Source organism: Merops nubicus, unplaced genomic scaffold (genome assembly GCF_000691845.1).
Source record: "Merops nubicus isolate BGI_N331 unplaced genomic scaffold, ASM69184v1 scaffold13500, whole genome shotgun sequence".
NCBI lineage: Eukaryota > Metazoa > Chordata > Aves > Coraciiformes > Meropidae > Merops > Merops nubicus.
The window spans coordinates 1-27374 of NW_008584948.1; the positions used below are offsets into that span (position 1 = coordinate 1).

Here is a 27374-nt window from a genome sequence, read left to right on the forward strand (position 1 = left end):
AAAAAAAAAAAAGGACATGGAACAACATGGCAATGCACTGTGATAACAAAAACGTAACTTTTAAAAATACTTAAGAAATAAGCATATTGTCAGCATGGCTATATATCACATACATTGAACCAAACCAGGATGGTCTAATAACTACCATAATTAGTTTTACGTTGAGGCAAACATGAGGTAAAATGCATGAGGCTGCCACCACCAGCTCAGCTAATCCACAGTCAACTTTGCACATTTTGCAAATTGTTATACAGAATACATTTGGCTGTGTTAATTTAATGAGCCAAACCTTCTTTCCATAAAGTAGAAAAGGTGTAAGAGAATAAGTTAAATTTCACTTACAGTGCATGATCAATTACTAGTTTTGCATATTGTCTTCACAACTAATTGAACTTGTGTGCACTTGAAGTTGCTTCCACTAGCTTTTGTGGACTACCTTGCTTGAACTGCTTTCTGTTTGTGAAAAAGTGGCTTCAGAATAATAAAAAATACTCATAGGAAAATAAAACTGTTTATTTTGAGCAACAATCTCATTTTTTTTAATATTTTGAATTTTATAGATCACATTAAAATATCCTGCCATTGTGTGGTACCAAACAAAAGTTGTCTTTACTGTTTGTAGTACAGTGGAGTAGCCTATTGTTTAGACTGACTATATAAAGAATGTAATTACTTAAAATTAAATATTTAAATTATAATACTTTAGTTGGGGTTTAATTTGTTTGTTTTTAAATAAACAACTTTATAATTTGACTCTGTTCCCCCAGTATAGACATATTTTCTCACTTACAGTTGGGTTTTTGTTTAGTCTAGTGATTAGACATGTTTCCAGAGGAGTTTCCAAGATCAGTTAAGGATTACCTTTCCCACTTTGTTTGACCTGCTCTATTTATGCAGATTTTTATGTTTCTCACTTACTTTCCTTGATGTATTTTTTTTTTTTTTTTTAATAAAAAAGGATTTGCATGCAACATGATAATTAATAACCATGCCTTCTCCAGCTAAGTTCTCTCAGTTACTTCACTGGAAAAAAAAAAAAAATAAAATGGATTTCATTGTGTGCTTGTCTAGGAAGGACAAGACCAACTCTCTGTTTCAGTGGGATTTAGGCACTTAAATATAAAGGAACTTTAAAATCCAAGGCTTCACCATTTTTCTTGGTGACAAATATAATTAATTAAAAGCTAAATTCACATATTTAGGTTTCTTGTTATAGATATTTATTTAGCCACTATCTCCATTAGCAAATACTTATAAATATACATGAATGTGTGTCCAGGTATATGCATTTCTTTCAGCAAGTCTTTCATTCTTCCTGTATTTTATAGTGGATTAATAGATGTTATCAGTTTTAAGCATGGATGTGGCAAATATCTTAACATAATTTAAGGAAGGATCATGCGATAGAACTTAGAAAGATAAAGGGGAAAAAATAGTGATAAAGTATATGAACTTGGAAAGAGGTACTGATCTGGAAATGGACTATTAGGGTACACTAAGAATCCATATAACTGAGAGATGACTGAATGATTCTCAATGGCTATAAAGGTTGAAGAGCTGTCTTTTTGTGGTGAAAATATAATCAAGCTAAAATCAAATTATGTAAAATACATTGCAAGTAACATTCAAAAAAAAGGAGGCAAATACCTCTTTTGCTGACTGCATGTCCCAGAAGGAAGGACACTGCCATCAATAGGAAGCACACAGGCCAAACCTTTCCACCCCATTCCAGAGTATATGGGGAAGATATGAGGTGGCTAACAACTGGAGGAATAAAAAAATCAATGCATTCACTCACAGAATACAACAAAGCAAAGAAAGGGGCAAGCTGAGTCAGAGACCAGGTCATGGGGGAAAGAATAAACCAGGTCATTAGCCCAATTCCAATTGTATATTAATTGCCAAGAAACAGCACCATTATATACATGATCCTCTTTCTGTCCTGGTTGTGGTGTTGTCCCACCATTGCTGGGAGCTCTGCTTGTAGTGGACAGTCAGGTAGCCCTTCCAATAATTAGAAATCTCACGTAATGCATTCACTGCAAACAGAGCCAGCCTTTATACTGTTAATTTTAGAGGCAGGACACTTGATTTTAATTCCAAAGGCAGGGCACTTGGTGGTGATTTCCTAACTGATTTTCACGAAAGGTTGTCCAGGCCTTGAGAGAAAACAAAGAGGAAAGTCTTTCCTGCCTGGTTGTAGATTTCATCCATGTGTCAACTCTGATTCAGGGCATGGGGTTTAGACCCCAGCACTTCAATACCTGAAACACTTCTTCTCATGTTATGCCTAAATTACATTTGCAGAAATAGTTTTGCAGAAATCAGATTTCCTGTATTTTCATAGTTATGTAAATTATGTAAATTATGTACTGTGTATTTAAATAGCTGATACAGATCATTGGCATTTTTTATGTTAGTCTTTCAAATCTTCTCTTTTCCCATCTATTTATACTTTGCGAAGATCCACTGAATTCTTCCCACTTTTTCAATAAATATCACAAAATTTTTATAGAGAAAAACCTAACAAGCATGAATGGCACAGTATGCTTAAATAACTAGAATTTTCTTTTAAATAGAATTTGGAAAATAACATTTTCAACAGATAAGGAAACTATGGTTTTGTGCGTGGTTATGAGTTCTTAAATAAAGGAGGTTTCAACTTCATGTAATTGTGGGTCTTCAACCTACAATAATTCCTTAATACTTAACCTTTCAGTTTGATTCAGTGTCAGCTACTAATGTCTGTAGCTTGAGTTATGAATATCATTTTATCTTGCATAAGGAAGTGGTTTATATCTGTATTTCTAAAATTGGAGCCTTGCCATAACGTTTGTATAACCGATAAAAATCTGCTACTCTACTAGACTGAAAGAAGCTTCTTAATAATTGACATGGGAATAAATTAGTTAAGAATACAGAGTTGAATACAAAGGCTATCACAAACCTTTTAATTGAAATTAGGTGATCAACATTACGTATTCTGAATTTGTTTAGATCTTAAAAAAATAATATATTTTGATTTTCAACAAGCGAGGGATGAGAGACAACATATGTTCTGATGTACTTGGGTTTCAAGTTCCTAGAAGCTACGTTTTGAGCTTAATCTTCCAAACTGCACAAGATTTGTAAACTGGGTGAAAGAAAACATTGCCATTAAAGTCAAGGTAAGAAATTATTATACATTGTTTTATGTATCTTTATAGAAAAAGTTACAAGTAGCAAGCATATGACACAGAAATGGAACAGTAACAGCAATAATTGTGAATGCATGCTTTTTACAATGTATCTAATAAAGGGAATTTTTGCCAACTCAAATATTCAGTAACATACATGCAGATTATTTTCTCAATGTCAAATTCAGTCATATTGCTAGGTGCTTATCCAACAAACATTTCTATTGAAGTGCTTATGAATGGCTAAATACCTGATTTCAATAAATTGTTCCTGAAATTGGAAATTTAACTTGCAACAAAAAGAAGAGAGAAAAATAAAAGAGAAATGAGCAATAAGCGTAATAAGGAAAGTCTTATTGCCTTCTAGGAATTTTACTCAACACTGCTTGCTGAATTTTGTCATGATATGAGAATAGCTGGTCAGAAAGTCCATAAAACCTCTAGCTGGTGTTTCCAAGGACGATAGTTTCATTTCATTGTAGCATGTTCAAAATCACCCAGGAGCGCACTATTCTCAAGCAGTCTATATAATGAAAACAATGTACATATAACAAAAATTCAATGTAAATCTTCTTCCACATATCACAAAACATACAAGTAAATAACAGACATGTAACATATCAACTGAAATAAAACTAAGTTTGGGAAAAAAAAAAAAAGGGGGACAGTCTCAGTTAGGACCTAATTTTTTCTTCAAGTTACCAGCAAATCTCCAAATGTTTTTAAAAACTAAGGAGCACTTGGTGGCCAGCAAACAAATTACAAAAGAAATGTGAATGTGCAATGGGAATATCTTGCTAAGGTATTTAGATTTGTCTGTGCTTCTTAGGTTTGGATAAAGGCAATGAAATGAAATTAGAAACATGTTCACTGTCTTTCAGACAGCTGAAATAATTCACTATAGAGTTTTCCATACAGTGTTTGCATGACTACATGAATAGTTTTCTGAAAGCAAAACAAAGTTAAAATATGTTCTCTCTATGAGGAAAAATACAGAAAAATATTTACCTACACTGTCAAGAAACAAACAAAGAAAGCATTCTTTCCCAGTAGCATTGCTGTATACATATATACACATATAGGCATGTATTTACACACAGTTATGTTTTTATATGTATATATACACATATATACACATAAATTGGCAGACTATGAGCTATCTATAACTTCATTATGAACATCTGAGACTATGCATATTAAGACTAAGTGTTGGCAACAAATTAAACATAATTAAAAGCCTAGGTAAAGCCTCGAAAAAGGAAGCTTTATTTGCAAACATTAACAATAATGCTGCGGAATCTCTAAATTTATCAGTACTACCACATACCCTTCCCTCCAACACTTCACAAGGTTGAATGAGAATAATTAACTGAAAACAGATAATTCCACACCATTTCACATGGTAGGACATTAAATTTTATTTTCATAAATAAGGAAAAATAAGTGAAACACCAGAGCTATGCAAAGCTCCTTACTTTATAATGTGTTTCAAATGAAGATTATATTTAGCTAAGGGATGATTATAATGTCATCAAGAATAAGGAATTAATAGATTTTATTTAGTTTACAATGTTAAAGTGGTCATCTGTCTTTCAGTTTTCTCAGTATTCAAACCTGCCTCTATCCATACAAGGCAACATATAAGTTGAGAGCTAAAATGCATTTTAGAAATATAACAAATAAAATGGAAAGCAAGAGATGTTTCAGTTGTTGTATAAGCATGTTTACTTACCTCAAGTTTGTCTCAGACCCTAGTTGTGTTGTACTCAGACTCATGTTTGCTTAGAGACCCAATGAGGCAGAACCTGGAATGTTATGGCTATTTCATTCAAAATAATAATGTTTGCACAGAAAAAAAGAAATATACGCATATAGATACTTAATAAACAGTATACCTTGATAATTTGATCAATATTCATGAATTAAATTACACTGGCATGCAATTAGACTAAAAGAATCAAATAGCTTGTTTTTTTAGGAGACAGAAATGCCTTAATGTGCAAAGAAAATATGGAGGGCATGTAAACAGTCACAAAAAGTGCCTAAATAACGCATGCAAGAGAAAACACAAATATATATTAAAACTCTGTGTTCTTTCTGAAATAGATCGTTCATAAATGTTTCTGCTTTTCTTTTTCTTTTACTTGAAAATGTTTAATAATTTATATTTACAGTCATTCAAAGTGCAGTATAGAGTAGAAATAGCTCTTTTATTAAAAATGTCATGCTTGACTTTTTATTGATTAGAAAGATTCATTTGAACTACATTCTTATATATAAATATATGATTATTCTCTCTTCACTATGCTGTCTTATGTTCTGATTGATATATATATGTTAATATGACAAGACAAGATCCTGTGATTAATAATGGAACAGATACAGTACAGTTTTGCAAATATTTTCATTCATTATATAAAAGATAATGTTTCATAAGAAAAGGGGTTTCCTTTCCCTGGGATTTTGGTTTTCATTATTGCACCATGCATCAAAATGGATACATGAATTTTATATTTATTGATTTATAGGTGTTAGACCAACAGTGGATGATGCTCAAGGCCACCTCAGTTACAAGGAAACCACGTGTATGTGGCTCTTTCGAAAAGCAGACTCACACAAAATCTTTGGTTTTTAAAAATTGTACCTGTTCTCTGTTAGCTTGTTTGTGTATGCATGTGGGTACATGTACAATAGTAAAAGAAAAAGAAAGATGAAAAGTAGAAAGGTAAAACTGAGATACAGGATCCTTCAGGAAAGAGGAGCAGAGATGAGAGAGAGAGAGAGAGACAGGAGGAGAGAGATAATATAATGGTATGTTCTATCAGGAAACAGAAATTTAAACAATAAATAAAGAAGAAAGAAAATATGTCTTTACTGAATAAAGAGTGAATATGTTTGAGCATTCAAGTCCTTACACAGTAGTCTTCATCAAAAATCTATTGATACTGACCGCTGAACAGCTTTATCATGTCTGGACAGCCTGTGACTTGTGGTTGGTACCTCTTCAATTTCATCTATCTCACACGCATCTGCAGCATCTTGTGAGTAGCTATGCTTCATGACAAGGATATTTCTCCTGTTCATGGGCTGAATGAGTGGTTTTACAGGCTGGGGTTGTATTTCTGTCAAGACAGAAGCATCTCTTGTGCTGAGGTTACTACGGCTGCCCTTAATGCTAGACACTTGTGATCCACAGTGATGGTCATGAATGCATTTTGAAGATGATCTCCGCAGTTTATGATAATTTTCAAAGTCATCTGCAACATCAGCAAGGTCAGCTGTATGCCCTGTCCCTCTGAGGGTGCATAACTCATAATGAGGAGGCTCAAACACCTCCTGGAATACTGTTTGATCAAAGTCTGTTTTCCTTTGGACAAATTTTTTACGAGGCTGCTTGATCTGTACTATAACAGAGATAACAATGAGGATGATCACAATGCAAGAAGTCACCCCAATTATAGTCCCACTGGTATTGGTAAGTTGGTCCAATAGGTTAGCTTTTCTTTTTTCTGTGTGACAGGACAAAAAAAAAAGCACAATGTTAATTGCAGTTCAAGAACAAAAACAATCATGATGGGTTCATGGATTACTGCAGAGCTGAGCCTAGTTTATGTCTGAGTTCACTTAATCAGCCTCACTGACAAAAACAAGAAAGGAAGAAATCAGTTATTTGTGAAAGCCAAATAAACAGCACACAGGTCCTCTGTGTGCCTATTCACTTGCAAAGTGATTTATTCAGGGTGTGTTACAAGCTTAATAGGATGAAAGAATTCTTTATTTTTTTAATTATTTTTTTTTTATAAAAAGCAACCACCATAACAAACAGATGGCTTTAGTACGACCTCTGAACTCCACTTGCCTGCTAAAGCCCCCCAGACTGTCACAGATGTTCTCATCGTTATTTTCTGTCTCTTCCAGAAAATATATGCAACTAGGACATTAGGATCAATGAAAGGGCATGACTTTACAGGATTTAAAAATAAATTCTTCTGCATATTGGGAACTTCAGTGAAGTCCTAATATTTATGAGCTGACTGGGACAGTTGACAGTGGTCAATGGAAAAGCTAAATCAGAAGAAAATAGAGAAGTTATTCAAACTGAGGTTTCAGAAAGGGGAAAAAAAAGTATGCAAGTTATTTCTTTTGTTCCTTATCTATTAATTACCACAACTTTTCTAAACAACCATAAAAATCCAAAAGCTAATCCTATTCTCCTTTACTCAGGGGCCTTTAGGAACATAGCCAGAAACCCCTGTGTTGTGAGTGAAGAAAAACAGAAAATATGCAGTAAAATAATAAAAATAAAACCTGTTTCACCCTACTGTGGTGTGTAATTGTCTGTGGTTTGCTTTTAAATGACTGCAGACACCTAAGACTGTGACTGAGCCTTATAGAAATCCAGGCTGAGAGCATCCACATCAATGTCTCACAGGCACAGCAAAACTCGACAACTCTAAGTTTCAACACCCAGTTTAGTGTGATTTTTCCTGGCAACTTCAAACCTATCAAAGGATTTAATAAAAAGCCTTTGAAGTAAGTTATTGGTACGAAACAATAACATCCATCTCTTCATAATCTCCTAGATACCAAAAATTAACTTTTCACTATTCCCCATTGCCTGCTCTTGTAGAGTCACTTGGGGTTTCTCTGACTGACTGACACAGGCTCTGGGGAAGTAGCTGAGTTAGAAAAAGCAACACAGCAGCAAACAACCTTTTTGCTGGAATCAGCAAACCTCCTTTAGCTAGTCAGAAAAACAGGAGAGGATAAATGCACAAGACCCAATAAGAAGATACTTGGCAAAAGAAAGATGAAAATCATTCTGGAAATTGAGTGGGGAAGATTTTCTGTTTTCCTCCATGCTGAAGAAGTAGAGAACAGATAATTATTTCCCAATAGCATGTTTAATTTCTTCAAAGAATATTATGCCATGCCACAGTTTGCTGTGTTCTTTTGAAATATGTTTTCATTTGTGATTTACCCTATTGCACTGCTTGTCAGGATTTTACAGGCTTCAGCAGACTTATGGGCTGACTGCTAATCCATCTCATTCTGAATTTTTTCTTGATTGGTTCCTAAATTTGGCATATCCCATGTTTCCAGGAACAAATCTGCAGTAGCGAGGGTGGGGGTGGGAGGGAAGCAAACTGTCTCCCTAGCCTGCAATGTAAGTTGGTTAAGCTCTTTTCCCCAAACACAACACAGATGCTGATTTTTATTTTTATTTTCCAGAAACAGAGTAATATTTAGAAACCGTCGCCAGCATCTGGTTAGGAACAGCAGTCCCTACCCATAAAACAGATATCGTGCCTGATTTCCTATGCTTATTTCTTGGTCTTCAATTTCACTTGATTATAAGTAGATTTGGTTGCTTTCCTACACTGTTAATTCCACTTCACCTTGGATTTTTAGTCCACCTGGGCTAAATTTTTTATTATGTGCATGGTATGCAACTAAAAGACACCTGCTACCCATACATTTCTCCATTACAAAAGTATATATGACAAAAGAACTGAAATATTACTTTTAATTATATTTTAAATTCTACAGTAAATGGAGACCAAGCGTCAGAAGGACATAACCAACACAAATCAACACCAAGCAAAACAAACACTGAAAATAAACTCCATTGGTAAGTTTACCTCTTGTCATTCTCTCTATTTCTTGATGTACATTTTCCCTGAATTACTATTCCTGAGCTTTGACCCATCTGGCACATACTTAACAAGAACCCAGGGATAACAGGCTGTATCCCACGCAGTCTAAATGACATTTTCCACTCTACACATTACCTTTACAGTGATTTTCATCCCAAGGATATACACAGTTCTGGAGTCCATTGCAGACCAATGTATTATTAATACACATATTACTGTGGCAAAAGAATGCGTTGGCTTCACAAGGGGCTAAAAACAAGAGAGAAAAAACTGATATTAAGTAATAAATCATTCAGCTCTTCACAACAAACACATCTAGGAGAGCTCATGTAATCTGTAATAGGAAAAGGTATACAACACAGGTTCCTTGAACATATTTCATATGCATCGTTGAGAGCACTCAGCTGAGTCTCACTGAATAACTCACTGTTATTCTGCAGCAAGAGATTTTCAGTTCACAGAAGGACTTTCAGAACACAGAAGGACTTTCCTGTAGTCCAACTCTTACAGCTGTAGCAGGTTGGCCCCCCCACACATTGGTGTGGGATTATAAACAGTTTTAGCCACAAATCTAAACACAGCACCCTATGGGCTGCTATGAAAAAAAACCTTAGTTTTATCCCGGCTAGATCCCACATAGCAGAAATAATTTGTTTTAAAGTTCATTGCTGAAACTCCAGTTTTGTAAGAAAACTTCTGTCTCTCATAGAAGATACATACTTTTGTGTCCATATCAATGGTGCCTGAACATTTATATACAGAGAAAAAAAAAATTATTTTTAAAACTTTTTGGTCATAAGAAAGGCTACAGTAAAAATGTATCACAGTTTCTTTTCTTCAGAAGTGTGAAGACTGAAAAAAGCAAGAGTCTTCAGTGTCCCTGAAGCCTATGGTTTAGGAGAATCATGTAGATTAAAGCTGCAGGATGAAAGCTTTACTGAAGAACATATACTGCTGCTGTGAAAAAGAAGCCTGAAGCCATCAGAAGGGTTTGTACATACTGTTGAACTGTGCTACATACTCAAGCATTGGGAGACGCTTAGGTGTTGGGGTTGGAAAGATACTGCTCCAAAATTATGTAACATAAAAATATAAATTACCCCTCATATTTCTTTTATTAAAACAAAACCAGCATATTTTCTTCCACTTAGAAAAAGAGCTACAAAATTTATCAATATTAAAGCAGTAAAAATGAATGGCTTCTGTATGTTTTTTTTGGCTCAAACAACCAAAAACCATTATTTTCATTAATTTTAAGGGAAAGTGAAAAAATAACATAAGACCATTAGCTAATCAGAAAGGAATTACGGTGCTCATATTATTGACACTTAGAATTTGATGCTTCATGGCAATTTTTCTCTTCTGCAACTTTAAAAGCAGCTCCTATGACAATATACATGCATAGTGCAGATTCTGTCTCAGAGCAGTGAGACCTCCTTCAGTGGTTTTCTAAGGACAGTACTAAGAATTTATATTGTAGCACTTAATAAACCCACTTCTCAACAAGCATTTAAACTGGGATATCCATAACGTTCAATAATAGTTTCTTCAGGGTGGTTTTAATTTGTTAAACAAATAGTAAATGCCATCAAAATTCATACACACCCCCAAATACTCAACCATTCACTCAGATGTAACAGTCATATATCTTAGCCAATGCAGAAGACTGATCAGCCAGACTGGTTCTGCCCATTATTCAATATTTGGAAAATCTGATGTACCATCTCCTAAGCTGCAGTGAGACCGGTCAGGTGTTAAGTTTATTACAGGAAGAATTTTACATGAAATGGAACAGAAAGAGCAGAAAAGTACAGGGGGTGCTTTGGGGCAGTCCCTGTTGATCTGTTGCTGTCATTTGGGCACAGTGAGGGCTGAGTCTGGAGGATACTGTGTCACATCATGACGTGATACATCATATAGGGAACCCACCAGAGGCACTATCATCTTTTCACAGTCTACCTGCAATCCCTGCTTCTGTGCAAGGCAAAGATCTGTTGGGACTAGTTCTTTTCAATACACAGAAAGAATTTCACTTCCTGCTCTAAGAAAAGGTTCAAAGCAGACGAGAGAATTTATGAAAGGGAACTCTAAGAGGACCTAAGTAACCACCCATTCAAAATACATGTTAATACGTGAGAAGTGTACAAGAAAAGAAAATCCAAATGACATATGGATAAAATACAGGGAGTGACAGGGGAACGAGGGGGAAAAGAGTGCAGGATCAGGAAAATTTATGCTAATAAAGCCATAAAGAAGAATAAAAAAACCACCCAACCTGTCCCCAACCCCCCCAAAACAAACAAACAAACAAACAAACCCCAACCCACAAACCCAGAACAGAATGGCATGAAAGCCCTTGAAAATTTAGTGGTGAGGACAGACAGAACCTTCTAGATGTCTATGACTTGCTTTTGCCACTTTAAGGTCAGTCTGATTTAAACCTGAATGCAGGAACAAATAAAGGTTTAATAGTGGAAGAAGACCCCCCTTCCCCCAGAGAATAGGGAACAATTTAAGGGAAGGAAGGACAGTTGTGCAAAATGGAACTCAAGGAAGTTAAAAGTATAGTGGTAATAAGTAGAAAAGTACTAGAGGAAAGTAGTAAAGGAAGTGAAAAGAAAAGGAAGAGAGAACTGCAAATCAGAAATAGATGATGCTTAAGGTGCTCTGCACTGAAAGAAATGACAAGAGACTTCATATCACATGAAAAATATTAGGAAATGTTTCAGAAATAAGAAAGAAAAAATAACAATACAAAAGATTTATTTTTTCGTGGATTTAAGAAGGGATAATGAAGCAAAGTGTTGGCAGGGAGATATGGAAATGAAAGGGAAGATGAAAGAACAAAGAAAATAAAGAAATTCTCAGTTTCTCTAGCTTGTGCTGTTGAACTATGGAGAGAAGAGATGGTATGTGAATAAATGTCAAATCTAGATTAATAACAAGGCAGAGCAATTTCAGACTACAACACACTTAGCATGAGAGAAACATAATATTCCTAAACCTAATGACAAACACTCCTCTTTTGTTCATGTTTGTAAAATTAGTACAACCAACTCCTTTCTGTGGTCCCTTGAACCTGGAGTGATTAAGCTGGACAAGAAATCAATATATTTTCCCACTCTAATGAAGGCTTTTTGTTGAAATGAATGAAAGCATCAAGGGAAGCTGACAACTCATCAGTCCTGTTGTCCATTGGGCAAGTTAGATTTTTTTGCCTTTGAAGAGGCACAGCAAAAGGGTACTAGGATGTTGCATCAAGGACATTCTAGTAAGAGAAAAAGATAAACTGTTAATAAACAGGATTTTTTTACAGCAGGATGGATCTCTCTTGATGATTTCCTGAAGCTGTTACAGAACCCAGGACAGGACTGGAATCAAGCAGACAAGGTATGTGGCAGCAACACCTGATAACTAAACTGAAGTCTTCAACATCATCTATGGTAATACCTCAACATGTAAACATTAAACCTGAGGAAAGGCTGTGGATGTTTTCACAAAAGGAAGCTACTGCTATCACTAGCTTCAACTAGATAAAGCAGCACAAACCTCTCCACCCAGAAGAAGCCCTATTCTACCAGTCAACAGTCTTCCCCATGACTACATAAATGCCCTTTATATAAGAGAGAGAGCAGCAGGAGTGCATAGAGCTCTGCCTTGGGTGGGGCAAAGGCCCAAATAAGAGTTTCTGGGTCAGGAGTAGTGGGCAATCAGAATCAGCCACAGCTACCAATATTGTAGTCGGTGTCTGTCTGCTACAGACTACCTGATCAGGCACAAGAAATAGATGAAACCTTCTTCAGATGACTGGAAGAAGCCTCATGTTCTCAAGCCCTGGTCCTTATAAGGGATTTTAACCACCAAATATCTGTGAAGGGCAACACAGTAGGGTACAAGCAATCCAGGAGTTTTCCAGAGTGCACTGGTGATAACTTCCTAATACAGGTAATCAAGGAGCTGATAAGGACCTTTTATAAACAGTGAAAAACCAGTTGGGAATATGAATATCATGTGCAGCCCTGGCTTCAGTGATCATGAGATGGTGGAGTTCAGGATGCTGCAAAGAGGGAATAAGGCAAAAAGCAGGATTACATCTCCAAGCCTCAGGAAAACAAAGTTTCACTGTGAGGGGTCTGCTTGTACGAATGTCATGGGAGGTGGTCCTGTAAAGATAAGGGTTTCAAGAGAGTTAGCTGATTTTGTGAGGTCACCTCCCAGATCAATAGTTGTCTATCTGGATGAGAAGAAAATCAAGTGAAGGTGGCAGTTAGCCTGGACAGATGAACAGTGAGTTCCTGACTAAACTCAGACATAAAAAGGACACATACAAGAGGTGGCAGCAGGGTCAGGGGACCCCAGAAGAAATACAGGGGCACTGACCAAAGATGCGGTGATACAGTCAAGAAAACTGAAGCTCATCTGGAGTTGAATCTGGTGAGTGCAACAAAAAAATACCTCTACAGGTATGTCAGCTCCCAAAACAAGATGGGGAAAAGTGTGAGAGAACTTGTCCTGTGTCCCAAAGTTGATTTTTTTTGAGTAAGAATAGCCAATAAATTAAATTTTGTGATATTAATTGCTATACAACACTGTGCATTATCAATCCTATGGTGGCCCTATGCAATATCAGGGTATTAGAGTAAAAATTACCCAGATTAATGAAGGATGAACTTTGATGAAACCGAGCAAAATGCAGTGATGACATAACAGGATAAGCAGAGCAGTGATGGAACCAGAACTGCTTCGATGTGCCACAATCCAATACCACACACAATCTTTCCTGCCCTGGAAGACTCTTATGACAAATGGAGCCCAAATCATAGACTAAATGAACTCAATGGACATTTTATATGTATGGCCCATAAACTGAAAGAATTTTCTCTCTCTCTCTCTTTTTCCAAGACAAGAAAGGTGGTGGTGATTAATTGGGATGTATTGGGAAGTGTGGGAACTGGGCATGATATAAATAGTATAGAATAAGGAGTGGATGTTGCCTTGGTTTCAGCCAGGATAGAGTTTATTTTCCTCTTAGTTGCTGGTGCAGTGCCACATTTTGGATTTAGTGTGGGAATAGAGTTGATAACACACTGATGTTTTAGTTGTGGCTAAGTAGTGCTTATCCTAAGTCAAGGACTTCTCAGCTTCTCATGTTGCCCTGCCAGCAAGGAGAGTGGAGAGGCACAAGTAGCTGGGAGGGGACACAGGCAGGCCAGCTGCCCCAAACTGGCCAAAGGGATATTCCATAGCACCTGATGTATAAACTGGGGGGGAAGCTGGCTGGAGGCTGCTGCTCAGGAACTGACTGGGCATCAGTCAGTGCATGGTGAGCAACTGCAACATGCATCCCTTATTTTGTTAAGTCTAATCATATTATTACTATTATTGCTCCTTTTCTGTCCTATTAAACTGCCTTTATCTCAACCCATGAATTTTATTTTTTTTATTTTTTTTTTTCCATACTCTCCCCCATCTCGCTGGGTGGGGGGAGTTAATGAATGTCTGTATGGTGCTTAGTTATCTTCTGGGGTTAAATCACAACAGACGTCTTGACTCAAGCTCTGTCAAAGTACTGTCTTAGAAATAAGTAAGATAGTGTATTCAACACCATTAATAATTCATCATTATTATAACAAAAATGAGAAAATTAAAACTGTACCTATAATTCAACTTGATATATATTAATAACTCTAAGTCTTTGTTAAAGTGTTGGATTTTTACAGCATGAAAACACTATAACTTAAATTAATTATCAATTAAAAATTATTGAAGAATATTTTTCCAATTTGGCTTTGGACCAATAATTATTTTTTTGTAAAATTATAGTTTATATAAAATAATACCTCCAACACAAAAAATAAACTGAAACACTTTTTATCTACATTCTTTTTAACGTTAATATTTTCTTTTTTTAAATGTGTGTGGTTTGTGTAGAGATATCTTGTATCTTAATATACAAACAGCTTTTATAGTTATTGAATGAATTATAATGTAACATCTACTGCTTTGGAACAAGTATTTATACCGAACACAAGGTGGTGCACTTATCCTAGATTATAAAAGCAAGTGAATTAAGAATAGGCAGGCTATACCAGAGTATTTTTCAGGTTTAATAAACCTATACTTCAAAAAAAATATTATAATACTAACCATCTTTCTATTATCTGGCCTGTAAATATATTTTGTTTACAGTACAATTTAGGAGATTGTCATAATCATCATATTTCTGGAAGGATACCATAAAAAAAAAAAAAAAAAAAAAAATTGAAAAAAAGCCTGAGTTTCGTATTTGAAGATTATTGCTTTCAAAATTCGTAAAAATTGAGCCAATGGAACTGTCTATATTTCCTTGCTATTGGAAAGTTTTCAGAATGCCCACAGAGACAATAATCTATATTTTTTCATTTATTGATAAAAAAAATCATTAATTCCTTTAATCCTTAATAGCCCTAATGTAGAGAAGCATAAAGAGCATTAGTAGTTCATCCATATGCCGTGTTTACAGAGTAACGTGAAATAGAAGTGCGCATATTTTATATTTTAAAAAATACTGCTTTTACTGAAACAATACAATAAAAAATCACTTATACATGTACCTGTATACTGTAAAGTATTTATAAAGCACTAACAATTGAATAAACTCTGTGACATTGATGATTATTATCCTATATGTATCAGAACACATTATCTCTTTGCATTGAGCATCATTTTGTTGGGCATTATAAGTTACTTTGGATACAAAGCTGTAACATGGCCAGGTGTAAATATTTTTACAAGAAGTGGTGAAAAGCTGAGTTGTTAGGGGCCGTTGTGAAGCCTGGCTGTTCTGCCTCGGTGCAGTGCTTTCCCCAGAGTATTTACACTGTTTCTCTTCACCGTGCAGAGTTAGTGCAGCTCCTTTTCCTCTAGGGTGTGAATTAGCTCTGAGTAAGCTAGCTTGGATGTCATAGGTCATTGAACCGTTTGGATTTACCCTCTGAGCCTCTTTCAAGACAGGGATTTCACACCTGAACTCACTATCCTTAGATGAATACCCTACTCTACTTGCTGTTCTTAGACTTCTCTCTCTTCCCTGCTTCCTATCTTGTCATAACATTTTTGGGAGGTCTTGTTTTCTCTTGACGGTGAGTGGGAAAATTTTGAAATTTCAACAATATTTAGATGTGAGAAATGTGCTGAACTCATTAGACATTTCTCACCTGCTCCTGATGTTCTCGAGGTAGCTCATTGCATCATGCCCTGAACCTGAATTCTTTGAGTATAGATCATTTGGCTTTTCCCACTATTCCTTACTGAAAAGTAGAGCTTTCTTTCCTTCACAAGAGAAAGAAAAATGAAATTCTTCAGGTGCTCCTTGAATCATCCTTGAAACAGAAGTTTTCTCTCAGCCTTTCCAAGGAACATTTCAGCAGTCATGCTGAGGGACTGTTTCAGTTACTTTGTTAAAATTATAAAATTATTAAGGTTTTAGTGCTGTATACTACAAGTATATAACCTAAAGTAGGATTACTTATCTTTTCATTTGCCACTAATGAAAAAAAGATCTTATTAAATTACAGCTATTAAAATGTGAATATGAAATGTGCTTAATACTGAATTTTCTTTCTCTGCCACCTTCTGACAGCTTTGTTCAAGATAAATGTAACTTTTATGAATAGTTAATTCCAGTTACACATTGATAATCCAGTCTTTGAAAAACACTTTTATTTGTTTTCCTAGTGTTTTTTTGACATACAAACTCAGAAGAGAGTGGCAGCTCAGAAGCATGTGCTCAGAGCTGTCTGTGTTCTGTCTATAAACTCTAGCACCACAAACAGTTATTTTTGGGTCAGAGAGTCATTGGGATGCTTGGCCAGTGAAACCTTTTCACTGGAGATTGTTACAAATAGCAGAGAGGGGAAGAAAATCCCAGGTGAGTGCTCACCAGTAAGTAGGCAAACCCAATGCTTTCTTTTTATATGTTAGTATGGAAGCAGGGGACAAAACCAGCAAAGCTGCAATCTACCTACACTTCTATTTCCTTGCAAAGAGAAACCATCTCTTGACTTTTGTTGCACCTATAGCTTTGTTGTTCCCTTTCTCAGTAGTTACCGTTGCACTACCAGAATAAAACCAGCCATCAATGCTGCATACCTGCAATGCTGTTTCCCCCATTAGGGAATTACCCATGCTGGGGTGATCATCTTCAGTCTGGCAGTCAACAAGGTCTTGAGTTCTGTTACTCCATAAACCTGTGCACTGCTCTTCTAAACGTGGCCCTAGATTTCTATCCAAACAGGGGGTTTGCTAATAAAAAGAAAATAAGGATGATGGAACTTGTGCTCCTTTAGGAAAGCCATGTGTGACAGGGCATTAAAAACAGGCTGAGAACTCAAAGGGACAACAAAATAAGAGAAGGAATGATCTTCTTCTGGTCTGGGGCTATGGACAGAGAAAGAAGCAATGCTACCAAGTAGCAGTCAGAGGTGAGAGAATGAGTATCTTGCTTTCTGTGCATACAGAGGGATTTTCTCTTATCACATACACTGTGGTTCTACAAATCCACTGTTAGGTTAAAGCATAGCTGTGTCTGCTCAGGAGCAGCTCTTTGAAAAAGCTGTAGGTGTAATATGCCTGTCATTAATCAGGCTGGGTGCACATCACTCTCAGAGTCATGGAAAATGAAATGAAATGTTAGTCAGTGGGTGAAGAAATGAAGACTCATTTTTCAGGTCTCCTTACCAGATGAACAGACACCTTTTGATGATACCAGCTTTCTTGTTTTCCTTTTTCTGATTGTCAATTTAATTTATTGGCTATTTTAACTCTATTGTAGACAGCAACTGCCATACACAAAATATGATTAGATATATATGCCTAGAACAATTTTTAAAGATTAAATGGTAAAGAATATAAGCAGATAAACCCCATAATGATAGTTGGAATAACTAATAATTCTGATCGAGAAATATCAGCTCATCACTCTAAATTATCAGCTATTAAGAAAATAATTGGTTATTAAGTATTACTTAGATCTGCAGTACTATTTTGATGATGCCAGAGTCATTACTGATTTTCTGTCATAAAAAAAGTTAACTTCTTGCATTGTATACCATTGTTACTCCACAGAGGATCACTGCTAGAGGTTTGGAAACTTGTAAGGCTCCATTTGAAACACCAACAAAAAAAGACATTTATATTTCAAATGTAATTGGAGAACACTGGTCAAATGATAGAAAACAATCATGTAAGAAATCTCTTTAAGATTTCTCCATTCCACACAACATCATGTGCCCATGAGGCAAATCTGTAACAAGAATTAACACTGAACAGACTTATACAGACAGAAAACTTTCCTTGGCCTAAGTAGCCTGCTTCCAGAATAAACCACTTCCAGTCCACAGAGCCTTCTGTAAGTTAAGACTCACAATCTCAACAACTTAACTCCAAGCTAAGGAGAGGAACTAGGGGACCTACAGATCACACCACCTCCTGATCATTCCCTCAGCAACAGTAAATACAAGGATTTTACTTTGCTACTCTTGCCCAAGCACATAACCACAACATAAACATCATCTTCTATTTTGTTTCTTCCTCAGCTCCAGAGTGACAAAATTGCTTTTTTCCTCTTTCTTTGTCCCCGGTAGAGACACAGGTGTCTGTTCCCTGACGCACATCTCCCTGAATGAGGTCTGACATTCCTTCTCTTCCATGCAGATGATCTAATTATTCCCTGATGCTGCTGGAAGACATTGCAGTTTACACTCTGGTAGCTGCGTCTCACAGTGCACACACCCAACATCTGCTCTGGCTGACTCCTGACAGCCCACACCAGTCTGTGGCACAGGGCAGCACGGACAACTGACATGGCACAGCAAGTACAATCTACATCACCTCTACACCTTTAAAGCCAACTTCTAGCATTAAATTCACCGATGCTGTTTCTTCAACTGTTTATGAGCAGGCTGTGTATACAAATCTCAAAGCACAGTTTAGCCTTTAATACATTTTCAGCTCTTAGTAAGCAATGACTGTTCAGAATAAATTTACAGAACACACATCATGTTAATATTTTCAACTTTCCAGTCAGAATACCATGTAGTATAACCTATCATCTGTTTACAAGAATGGAGTAGTTCATAAGATGTAGCATGTCAAATAAATGTCTTAAAAATGTTAAGAGGAAAAAAAATCCACATTCTTTTCCTTATTTTCCTTTAAAATATGAAGGCTGCGTGAACACACACTTATTCAAACCTTCATTTCAAGTTAGCCATCATAGTGCTTCACTTTCCAGTTCTTTATATGCTGTGAACCTCCACGGTCTATGCAGTTGTTTCTAAGGTAACAGATCAGGATGCCTTGTGAAAAAATGAATCAGATCTTGAATATTCAAGACATCTCCAGTTGCAGAAATGAGAAAAGGGCAGTATCATCTCAACTGAGGTTTCTCAATATCTTTTAGACCCTGGCCTGATTTACAGACAAGAAAACTATAATCCACCCTAAGGCTGCAGTGTGAGAGTGCAGTGGCATATGTAGTTTCAGGCATGTAGACTGTCAGAAATTTTTAATCAGAGCCATAATTAAGGAATTATGGAGGCTGCTCTCAACAGAGCCTCATTGCAGGGCACACACAAAGAGAATACAGATGAAGAATGTGTTTGGTAGCATTGCGCCTTCATTCCAGCCACTGACAGCTGCACAGAAATCTTCCTAAACATGTGATGTGTAAATAAAAAAAAAACACACTAAAAATGAACATGAATCAGCATGTGAAAATAAATGCATATACTCCTCCCTCAAGCAACCAAATACGTATCATTTCCATCAAAGAAAAAAAATCAATATCTTTCACAGGTGATTACCTCAATCAATCATTTTCAGTAAATGAGATCACTGGGTTTTGTTGAGGATTTTTTGTTGTTGGTCATGTTGGGTTTTTCAACTGTCTAGAATTACCTTTGGTTTCTTTCAAAAGCTGTTTTGCTTATTACCGAAGTACAGAAATCATATAATCACATGAATGCAGGCAAGGCATACAGAGAGAATACTAACCAAAATATCACATAAGGCTTTTAGGAAACTTCCGTTATCACAAAAAATTAACTAAATTCTTTGCTTAACAGTCTGTGACATATGTTTGTTGGATTATGCATTCTGGAATATAGACAAATACACCCATCATCTGTGATAAAATAATCATAGAGTAATTTTCAAATGCCCATCATAATGAGACCTAAACCATCACACTCATAGAAAAGGACTGAGCTTGATAAGATGCTTTAGAGCTGTATTGCTTTCCACATTGTGTAAGTAACATCGTGTAAGTGTCCTGGTAGCTTGGGGACCAGATAAAAGTCATGGCCATAGGAATGCACTAGTTATGACTACCCCTATCTGTCTTCCTGTCTCTGAGTCTTGTGATATGTTACAAATTACTGCATGCTATAAATGTCTGGAATCAAAACTATTCTGAATATTTATATCGCTTGTTTAGGGATATTCTCCAGTGGCTACTCTGCACGAAGAAAACGTTAACAGGTTTTGGGACTGTATCATTTAACAAACTGGATGGCAGGCACGTCAATTAGGGTCTTACGTTCTTGGAAAGATGTGAAGAGCATCTGGAAGCGGCTGTTTCGGCTGCCTTCATCCGCCCACATGCGGATTACTCCCAGACCTGTGCGCAGCATCACATCGTTAGCAACAGTGCTGCAAAACTTGGCTTTCAAATCCTCCACAGAGCTGCTGCCATCATAGACAGCTACAAAATTCCTTTTGCATTCATTGGAATTCTGCATCTCGTAGTCCAAGAATCTCAAATAGATCTATGAAAGAAACAAAGAAAACATCTATGGGCATTTAAGAAGGACTAAACAAACATTAAATACCCTTGCTCTACCTTGTGGGAGAAAGGCTACACAACACCACCATGAAAATAAGTTTGCTGGAAGCGCTGATCAATAGCCTACTTCCCTGGAAGAGCATTAATGGGGAAACTGAGCACTGTTTATGCTTCCTGCTATTTTGTCTTGCTTCAAATTAGAATCTAGAGGAAGATCCAGATGTTTTTGCTCTTCTTTGCAGTAAGGTCCTGATTTCCAAATATACACCTGTCTTTGAGTTGTATGTACAACAGTCTTTCAAGCTGAAGGACAGAGAAGCTAGAATTTTCTTCCTTTACTGGCTGGCACAGTATTGCTCTATTGCTTGCCTGACATGGAAAATAAGGCAAATAATTGCTGCTCCCTCCCCAGAGTCAATATGTGTCATCCTTGTGATATGTCTCAGCTACACTGATTCAGGAAGTGAGAATGTGGGAGCCAGGTAGATCTCAATCATTAATCTTTTAATGTTTTCTCAAGCAATTTGTCCAGCATCTCAGCTTTTATAAACAAAGCCTTATGGTATATATCTTCATTATTTAACAGGGTTGAAAACAAACATATTTCATGGAGACTGGTAGAAACCTAGAAAGTTTTTTAGGAAATGCCTCTTGCATATAAACTAAGTTCTCTCACAAATGTAAGAGTTGTATTGCCCTCTGCAAAGAACTTTATTCAATCTACCCAAAAAAGAAACAGAGCTGAAGAGAAAAAGTTATTTGATATTTGACTCTATATGGACTTTAATAGCGAAAACCATCCATTTTAAAAGCAACAGCAAATATTCCAGTAACAGAGAAGGCAAGTAATATTTTTTGATAGACACATGATACATAGCCAAACTCCCAAGTGTACCCATGACACTTCAGGAAAATCATACAGAAAAGTGAAGTAGGGCAGAAATAACATAAAAAGACAGTAAACATATGCAGTATCCAGGTATACGTGCCTTCAATTGAAGAAGTTCCCAAAAAGAAATTCCATTGTATTAGACATCATATATACATCTTTACAAATGATCTTCAGGTATTTTTTTATACACAGGATAATTTCTTAAAAACCTATGGATTTGCATTAAGTACACAAACATAACACATCCTAGTAGCAATAGGACTCATGACTTCACCTCAATCTATTAAAGCTCTCATGGTTTGAGAATTATGTGCTATTAAGCCGTCTGCCACTGTTTCATAATAGCTCAGAATTTTAAGTGTGCCTTTGCAGGTAGTGTATTATGGTACATTTTCATTCCTTGTTATGCTTTGCATCTGGGCTCTCTGAAAAGAATACTTGTAAAACAATTTTTACTAGCATATGGACTTTGGTATACTAAGCTTCATTTTGCTTGCTTCATCTTTTTCTAGTATATTATTTCATATAATAATCCTCACTTATGCTCCAACATTACCATACTCCAGAATAACTCAGAGTAATGTATTTCAATTAAATTGCACTTAAGTGAATTCTACTTCCACCGTGTAACCTGCTTTTTAAATTCTATAAATTACGAAAGCTTCTTTTATCGATCCCTACAAAATGGAACAGGTAACACCAGTAAACAAAGTAATATTCAGATGGCAATATCCTCTATCAAGGAATACTTTTCATAGTGTTTTTTTTTTATTTCATTTACTGGTTACTCCATCCCTGCAGTGGAATAAAAAATTACTAGAGTTCGGTCACTTGGCATTGCTGAAATTTTCTCAGAGTATCCACCATTTTCTACGAAAGTGTTATCTTGAAATGTCTTGCCATTTCCTCCCCTACTGGGAGACATGCAGTTTCCAGTCCTGTTAAAACAGTTACCTTCTTCCTTGGCAAGGTCATACTTAAAGGCTTGCTTTGAATTCTGAATATTTCTTCAGTGCAGACTATGCATTTCGGAAGTTCTGTATCACTGGCTAGAACAAGCATCTTTACTGGCTTTACAAGCATCTCTTTGTTCTTTTCTTTTATGGGTCTCTCTTTTGTTCTCTGCTTTCTTCCTCTCATCTCCAGGTGTGCAGGCATCTGACCCTTTGCTCCACCTCATGTTCCAAATCATTGCTCTTGGTGTTCTACAGCTAATTAAAGCACTTCTGTCTTGCTGATAGCTTACAACTTTAGCCCCCCCAGGTAAACTTCATCTGCTGTGTGGCTCCTGCTCTTTTCTTTTTATATAGGATCAGCCACCTCCACGGCCATCAGGCAGATGGTTGACCTTCGCAGCCATCTACTTCCTAGAAACTGTTAAACCTCTGACAGGAAGTGTATGAAAATATTCACAAATTAACTGGAGTCAAGCACAATGAGCAGTGAAAGGTCAGTGAGAGAACTGCAGAGAAGGATTTTGGATCAGTCAGTGACTCAAATGCAGCCATGTGGAACTGGGGTGGGCTCTCATGGTTTGTTAAGACCTTCTTGTGTTAACAGCTCCTGAGATCCAGCTGGCACAGGCACATTATTGTCTTGCCAAAGCAAGATTATGCAGGAGGAGGGATGGAAGGAGGTAGAGCTATGCACACGCAGCAACTGGTCATCGCTGGGACACATCGAAGAATTGCTTCTGTGTCCTACAGACCCATTACTCCTGCGCAGACAAGAGTGTACTCTGTGAAGCCCTGGCACCCAGCCTCTCCTGGGAAACTGCTCAGACCATCTGCAGCCCATCTCTGCAAAACGTTTCCCTTAGAATGGGGAGTTAAATGTGTACCTACCTCTTCTGTCCTCCTCTAACAGAAGTAGCCTGCTTCAGATAGGTGCTTCAGTGCTTACCAGGTTTGTCACAGGGAATAATACAGTAGAAACCTTCTGCAGCTGATTATATACAATATTGTATAGACATGATTGTTCTCCAGAGAGTAAAACATTAGATAAATATCTCCTAAGAAGGCACAGAAGGCTTCCAACATATTAGTGTCATGAATCATTAATTTTACGCCATCTTATATATACGGTCTGTATGTTACAGTATACCATACAGACCTGAGAGACTGTACAGGTATAATGGAATGTACACATATCACACTTTTGTCCATTCTTCAGAAAAGCTCTTACTTGCTCCAGAAAAAAAAAGTATCTTAGTCTGACTGTAAAACAATGGTCAAACTATGCTTTACCTAGTGGAGGAAAGACCTCTTACACTTGTTGACTTGTTCTCTGCATCTTTCCTCCTTTCTTACATATAAACATTTATATGTACATATGTGGACATGTATACATATATATATGCACACATATGTCTTACTTAGGGTATCACATTTCAGTAATGAGATGTAAGAATGAAATCTTATATAAATCACAGGAAGTGTGTGTTAATCTTCCTTGTGATTATCAAACACCAGCTCCCACAGCAATTTCCAGCATTCATCAATTATTCCTGATCTGTTCAAATGTTGTTTGTATAACAACACAACAAAAATCTTAGTTCTATGAGCTTCTTTCACATTCTGTAGTTTCTGGTGGCACACTAGCCTTCTTATAAAACACCAAAATATTTCTTAGAGTCACAGTTATAAATGCTGAGAAAGAATCAAGTGAACAGTAACTTAGCATTTCACCTTGAGTTTTTCAGTGAAGAATCCAAGAGTTCCAGTTCTTCCCAAACCCGAATCCTGCTGTTTGTCACACCAGTTCATTCATGTGTGTGAGAAACTAAACTGAGATCATAACATATATAGACCTGATAGGTACTGGAAGCACTGAAAAGAAGTATTTGACTTAAAAATCCATGTTTAAACTTCAAAAGAAAGATCACACTTTCATAAATTAAAGGAAATAAATTCCTCATTTTCTGAGGTGAACTGGAGTTTCATTTTCATAGTCTCCTTTGGAGATGACTATTCCCAGAACTTTATATAAAGTAATAAGTGCTTGATACAAAGCTCACCGAAATCAGTGGGTATCTTTCCATTTACTTATTTGGGTCTGACATATGGATTAAAACTGCAGTGCATTTTTAAAAACTGGAAACTGATTACACAAACTGACAACCTGATATTGGATCACATTTCATTTTAAAGAGCCATAGTAATTTAATTGCATTTGCATGACTCTGCCAATTTTTATGGTTTTATTACTATATATTTGCCATTGTTCCTGTCACTGGCTGTAAGACCCACACTGGCAGAAGAAAATTACTAATTCCCCAGTGAAAGAATAAAACTGATTATATGACAAACTGTTATCTAATGCAAAATGTTCCTGATACACAGTTTTCTGAAATCAGTGGCAATATTCTCATTACTTTTACTGGTATGTCAATCTCACCAAAAGAAATTAAACAGAAAGTGAGAAAGAAAAAAAATCAATATTTCTGGTTATTTCATTTGCTGAGATCTTAGTCATTACTTCTACAGCAATGGATAAGAAACTTTGCTCCTCCAAAAGAAAACAAATGAACAAAAAAGAGGTCACAAACTCAAATGCCACCATCTGCCTTCATTAAGGCTTTTTTTTTAATGATGCCAAAGGGAGCTTTTGGAAATATAACATTTCTGTAGATAGACACATTATATTAGCATAATTGGGACATTCTTGTTGAACAGAACATCTTATTTGAAAGTGGCAGAATAACTGCCATATCTTCTTCTTTCACATTTTTGTTGTAAAGTTTGAATATGACACTCTCCTCAAATCATCAGTTCCACATTACTTAGAAGAGTAGGCTGCTAGTGCACAAGTACTAGCTTTAACTGAATTTTAAGATGTCACTGTAAATGCCAATGCCATTAGCAACAAAACTGATAAAACCTCACTGCAACTGTGACATATATAATTTACATTCAGTCACACTAGATTTTAAATAATCGTCTTGTCACCTTCAAGGTTTGTATTGTCAACATAATAACAATAAAATAAATGCTGGGTAAGTTTTACTCTTTTTTTTTTATTTCAATTTGAATAGAACAGAAATCTGACTGCATGCATTAAAAAGGAAAACAACAAACACCACAAAGAACAATTGTAAACTATGAATAATATATCACCTCAGTAAAATGGTCAGATTATAATCTCTTCATAGTGAATCACTCTTTATGAGTTCTGCTTTTTAATCAATCACCGAAGGTTAGGGCTGACAATATGATTGATCAGGCCAGTCGGGAAAAGCTTCAAACCATATCCTAGCATATCAGGCTTAATATATGTGCACAGACATTCAGTCCCTTAAAACCAAACCAAACAAACAGCAAGCCATCGTTCAGCTGCCAAAAGTAATTTAGATGTAAGACAAAAACCTTCTCTTCATCAGGGCCTAACATTCAGATTTCACACATTCAGCTTCTAGGTTCAGTCAATTCTCTGTAAACACAAGACTGGGTGAAATTACCCTATGTCTTTCCCCATTGCTCAGTGATCAGTTACAATGCCCACTTTATTCTGCATTTTGTTCAGCTCTGTGTGCTTTACAAAGCACTGTCAAGATGATACCTGCAGTATTTAGGCCTGGGAAACTCATTTTTTTTAAAGCAGATTGTGCAACACTGATTAATCTCCTTCAAGGCAAGTAGAGCAGCCTCAGAATCATGTTATTAACATTGATTGAACTTGTCTTCTAAAGTAGCCTGTTCTGTTTCTTGGATCCTAAACTTTTTACTAAAATAAATGTTATTTCAGTCCCAAAGTGCTAGCAGTACATGTTCTGTTTGGTTTTTTTGTTTGTTTGTGGGTTTTTGACATTTTTGGGCCTGTGGTTACATGTCTTGGGACCACGCTGTGCTAACAGAGAACTCCATACTTCCTATTTTCCTCTGTTGGATCTTGAAGAATACTGTCAAAAGGTGACAACCTTATATCATACTTCTTCTAACATCCTGTGATTCATAGCTGGACTCAGACACCAAAATACCATTTTCCTGGACAAGTAAAGCTCTTTGGATTTCTTCTCTTTGTCCTTTTGTTTCTTCAGACTTCTGAGAGTACTCAGGAACTGACATTTATTCTGTCAAGTCATCCTCATTTTTCTCTTGCACAGTGGCAAAATGCTCACAAGTGACAACCTTTACAGTTCCTTGGTGATGTTCTGCTTTTTAACACTGAAACTGTACATCAGATCCTGATTCTTTTGTTCTCTTCAGTAGATGTTTTATTACTTTCTACAGTAGTTGGTTTTTTGGTTATATTTCAATACCTGCATGTAATAGACTCATGATAAGTTGAAACTGTTTTGGGGTTTTTTTGACTGTGTTACTCTAGCATGTGTACTATCACATCTGCTAGAAGAGCTTGTACATACACGATTCTGCACACATGCTTTTCCTGCAACTTCATCTAACAAAACTGTTTCAAAGAATTGATTTTAATAGTTTAACATATGTAAACAATATTTTCTATTTTGTTCACCTTTTTCCAGTGGTGCCATATAAATGTGTTGGGTTTTTTTAAATTCATAATATTCTTTGCATTATCTGTATGTTAGCAAGCTTCAGAGCTTCTTCAGAGATGGAGCTCATTTGAAGCCTGCAAAAGTGTTGCTGGCTATTAGGTTTTTCAGCCTCTATATTTCATTTTTCTCTAACATTTCAAGACTGGCCACTCAAACTGGTCCTATTAAATTTTAGTGTATTCCTTCTCTTCTACACTTGACTAAGAAGCCTTCAAAAATTAGGTATACTCTAGTCTGCCAGTGCTGACAGCTTAAACTGTTCTTGCAGGTCTCATCCAAGGGTACAAGTTTCTACACATGAGAACAGTAAACA

The 27374-nt window shown here is 36.3% G+C and overlaps 1 protein-coding gene across 1 annotated transcript in view; it reads right to left on the reverse strand.

Moving 5' to 3' along the window:
- Positions 1–3175: 3175 nt before the first annotated feature.
- NETO1 (neuropilin (NRP) and tolloid (TLL)-like 1) overlaps positions 3176–27374 on the reverse strand; it is a 66946-nt gene continuing 42747 nt past the window's right edge. Inside the window, exons 7-11 of the mRNA XM_008945956.1 lie at positions 20412–20640; positions 8969–9082; positions 6127–6685; positions 4909–4981; positions 3176–3699 (exon numbers count right to left, since the gene is read on the reverse strand). Coding sequence (XP_008944204.1) covers positions 4921–4981; positions 6127–6685; positions 8969–9082; positions 20412–20640 — 963 coding nt within the window. The 3' untranslated portion in view covers positions 3176–3699; positions 4909–4920. The remainder of the gene's footprint in view (positions 3700–4908; positions 4982–6126; positions 6686–8968; positions 9083–20411; positions 20641–27374) is intronic.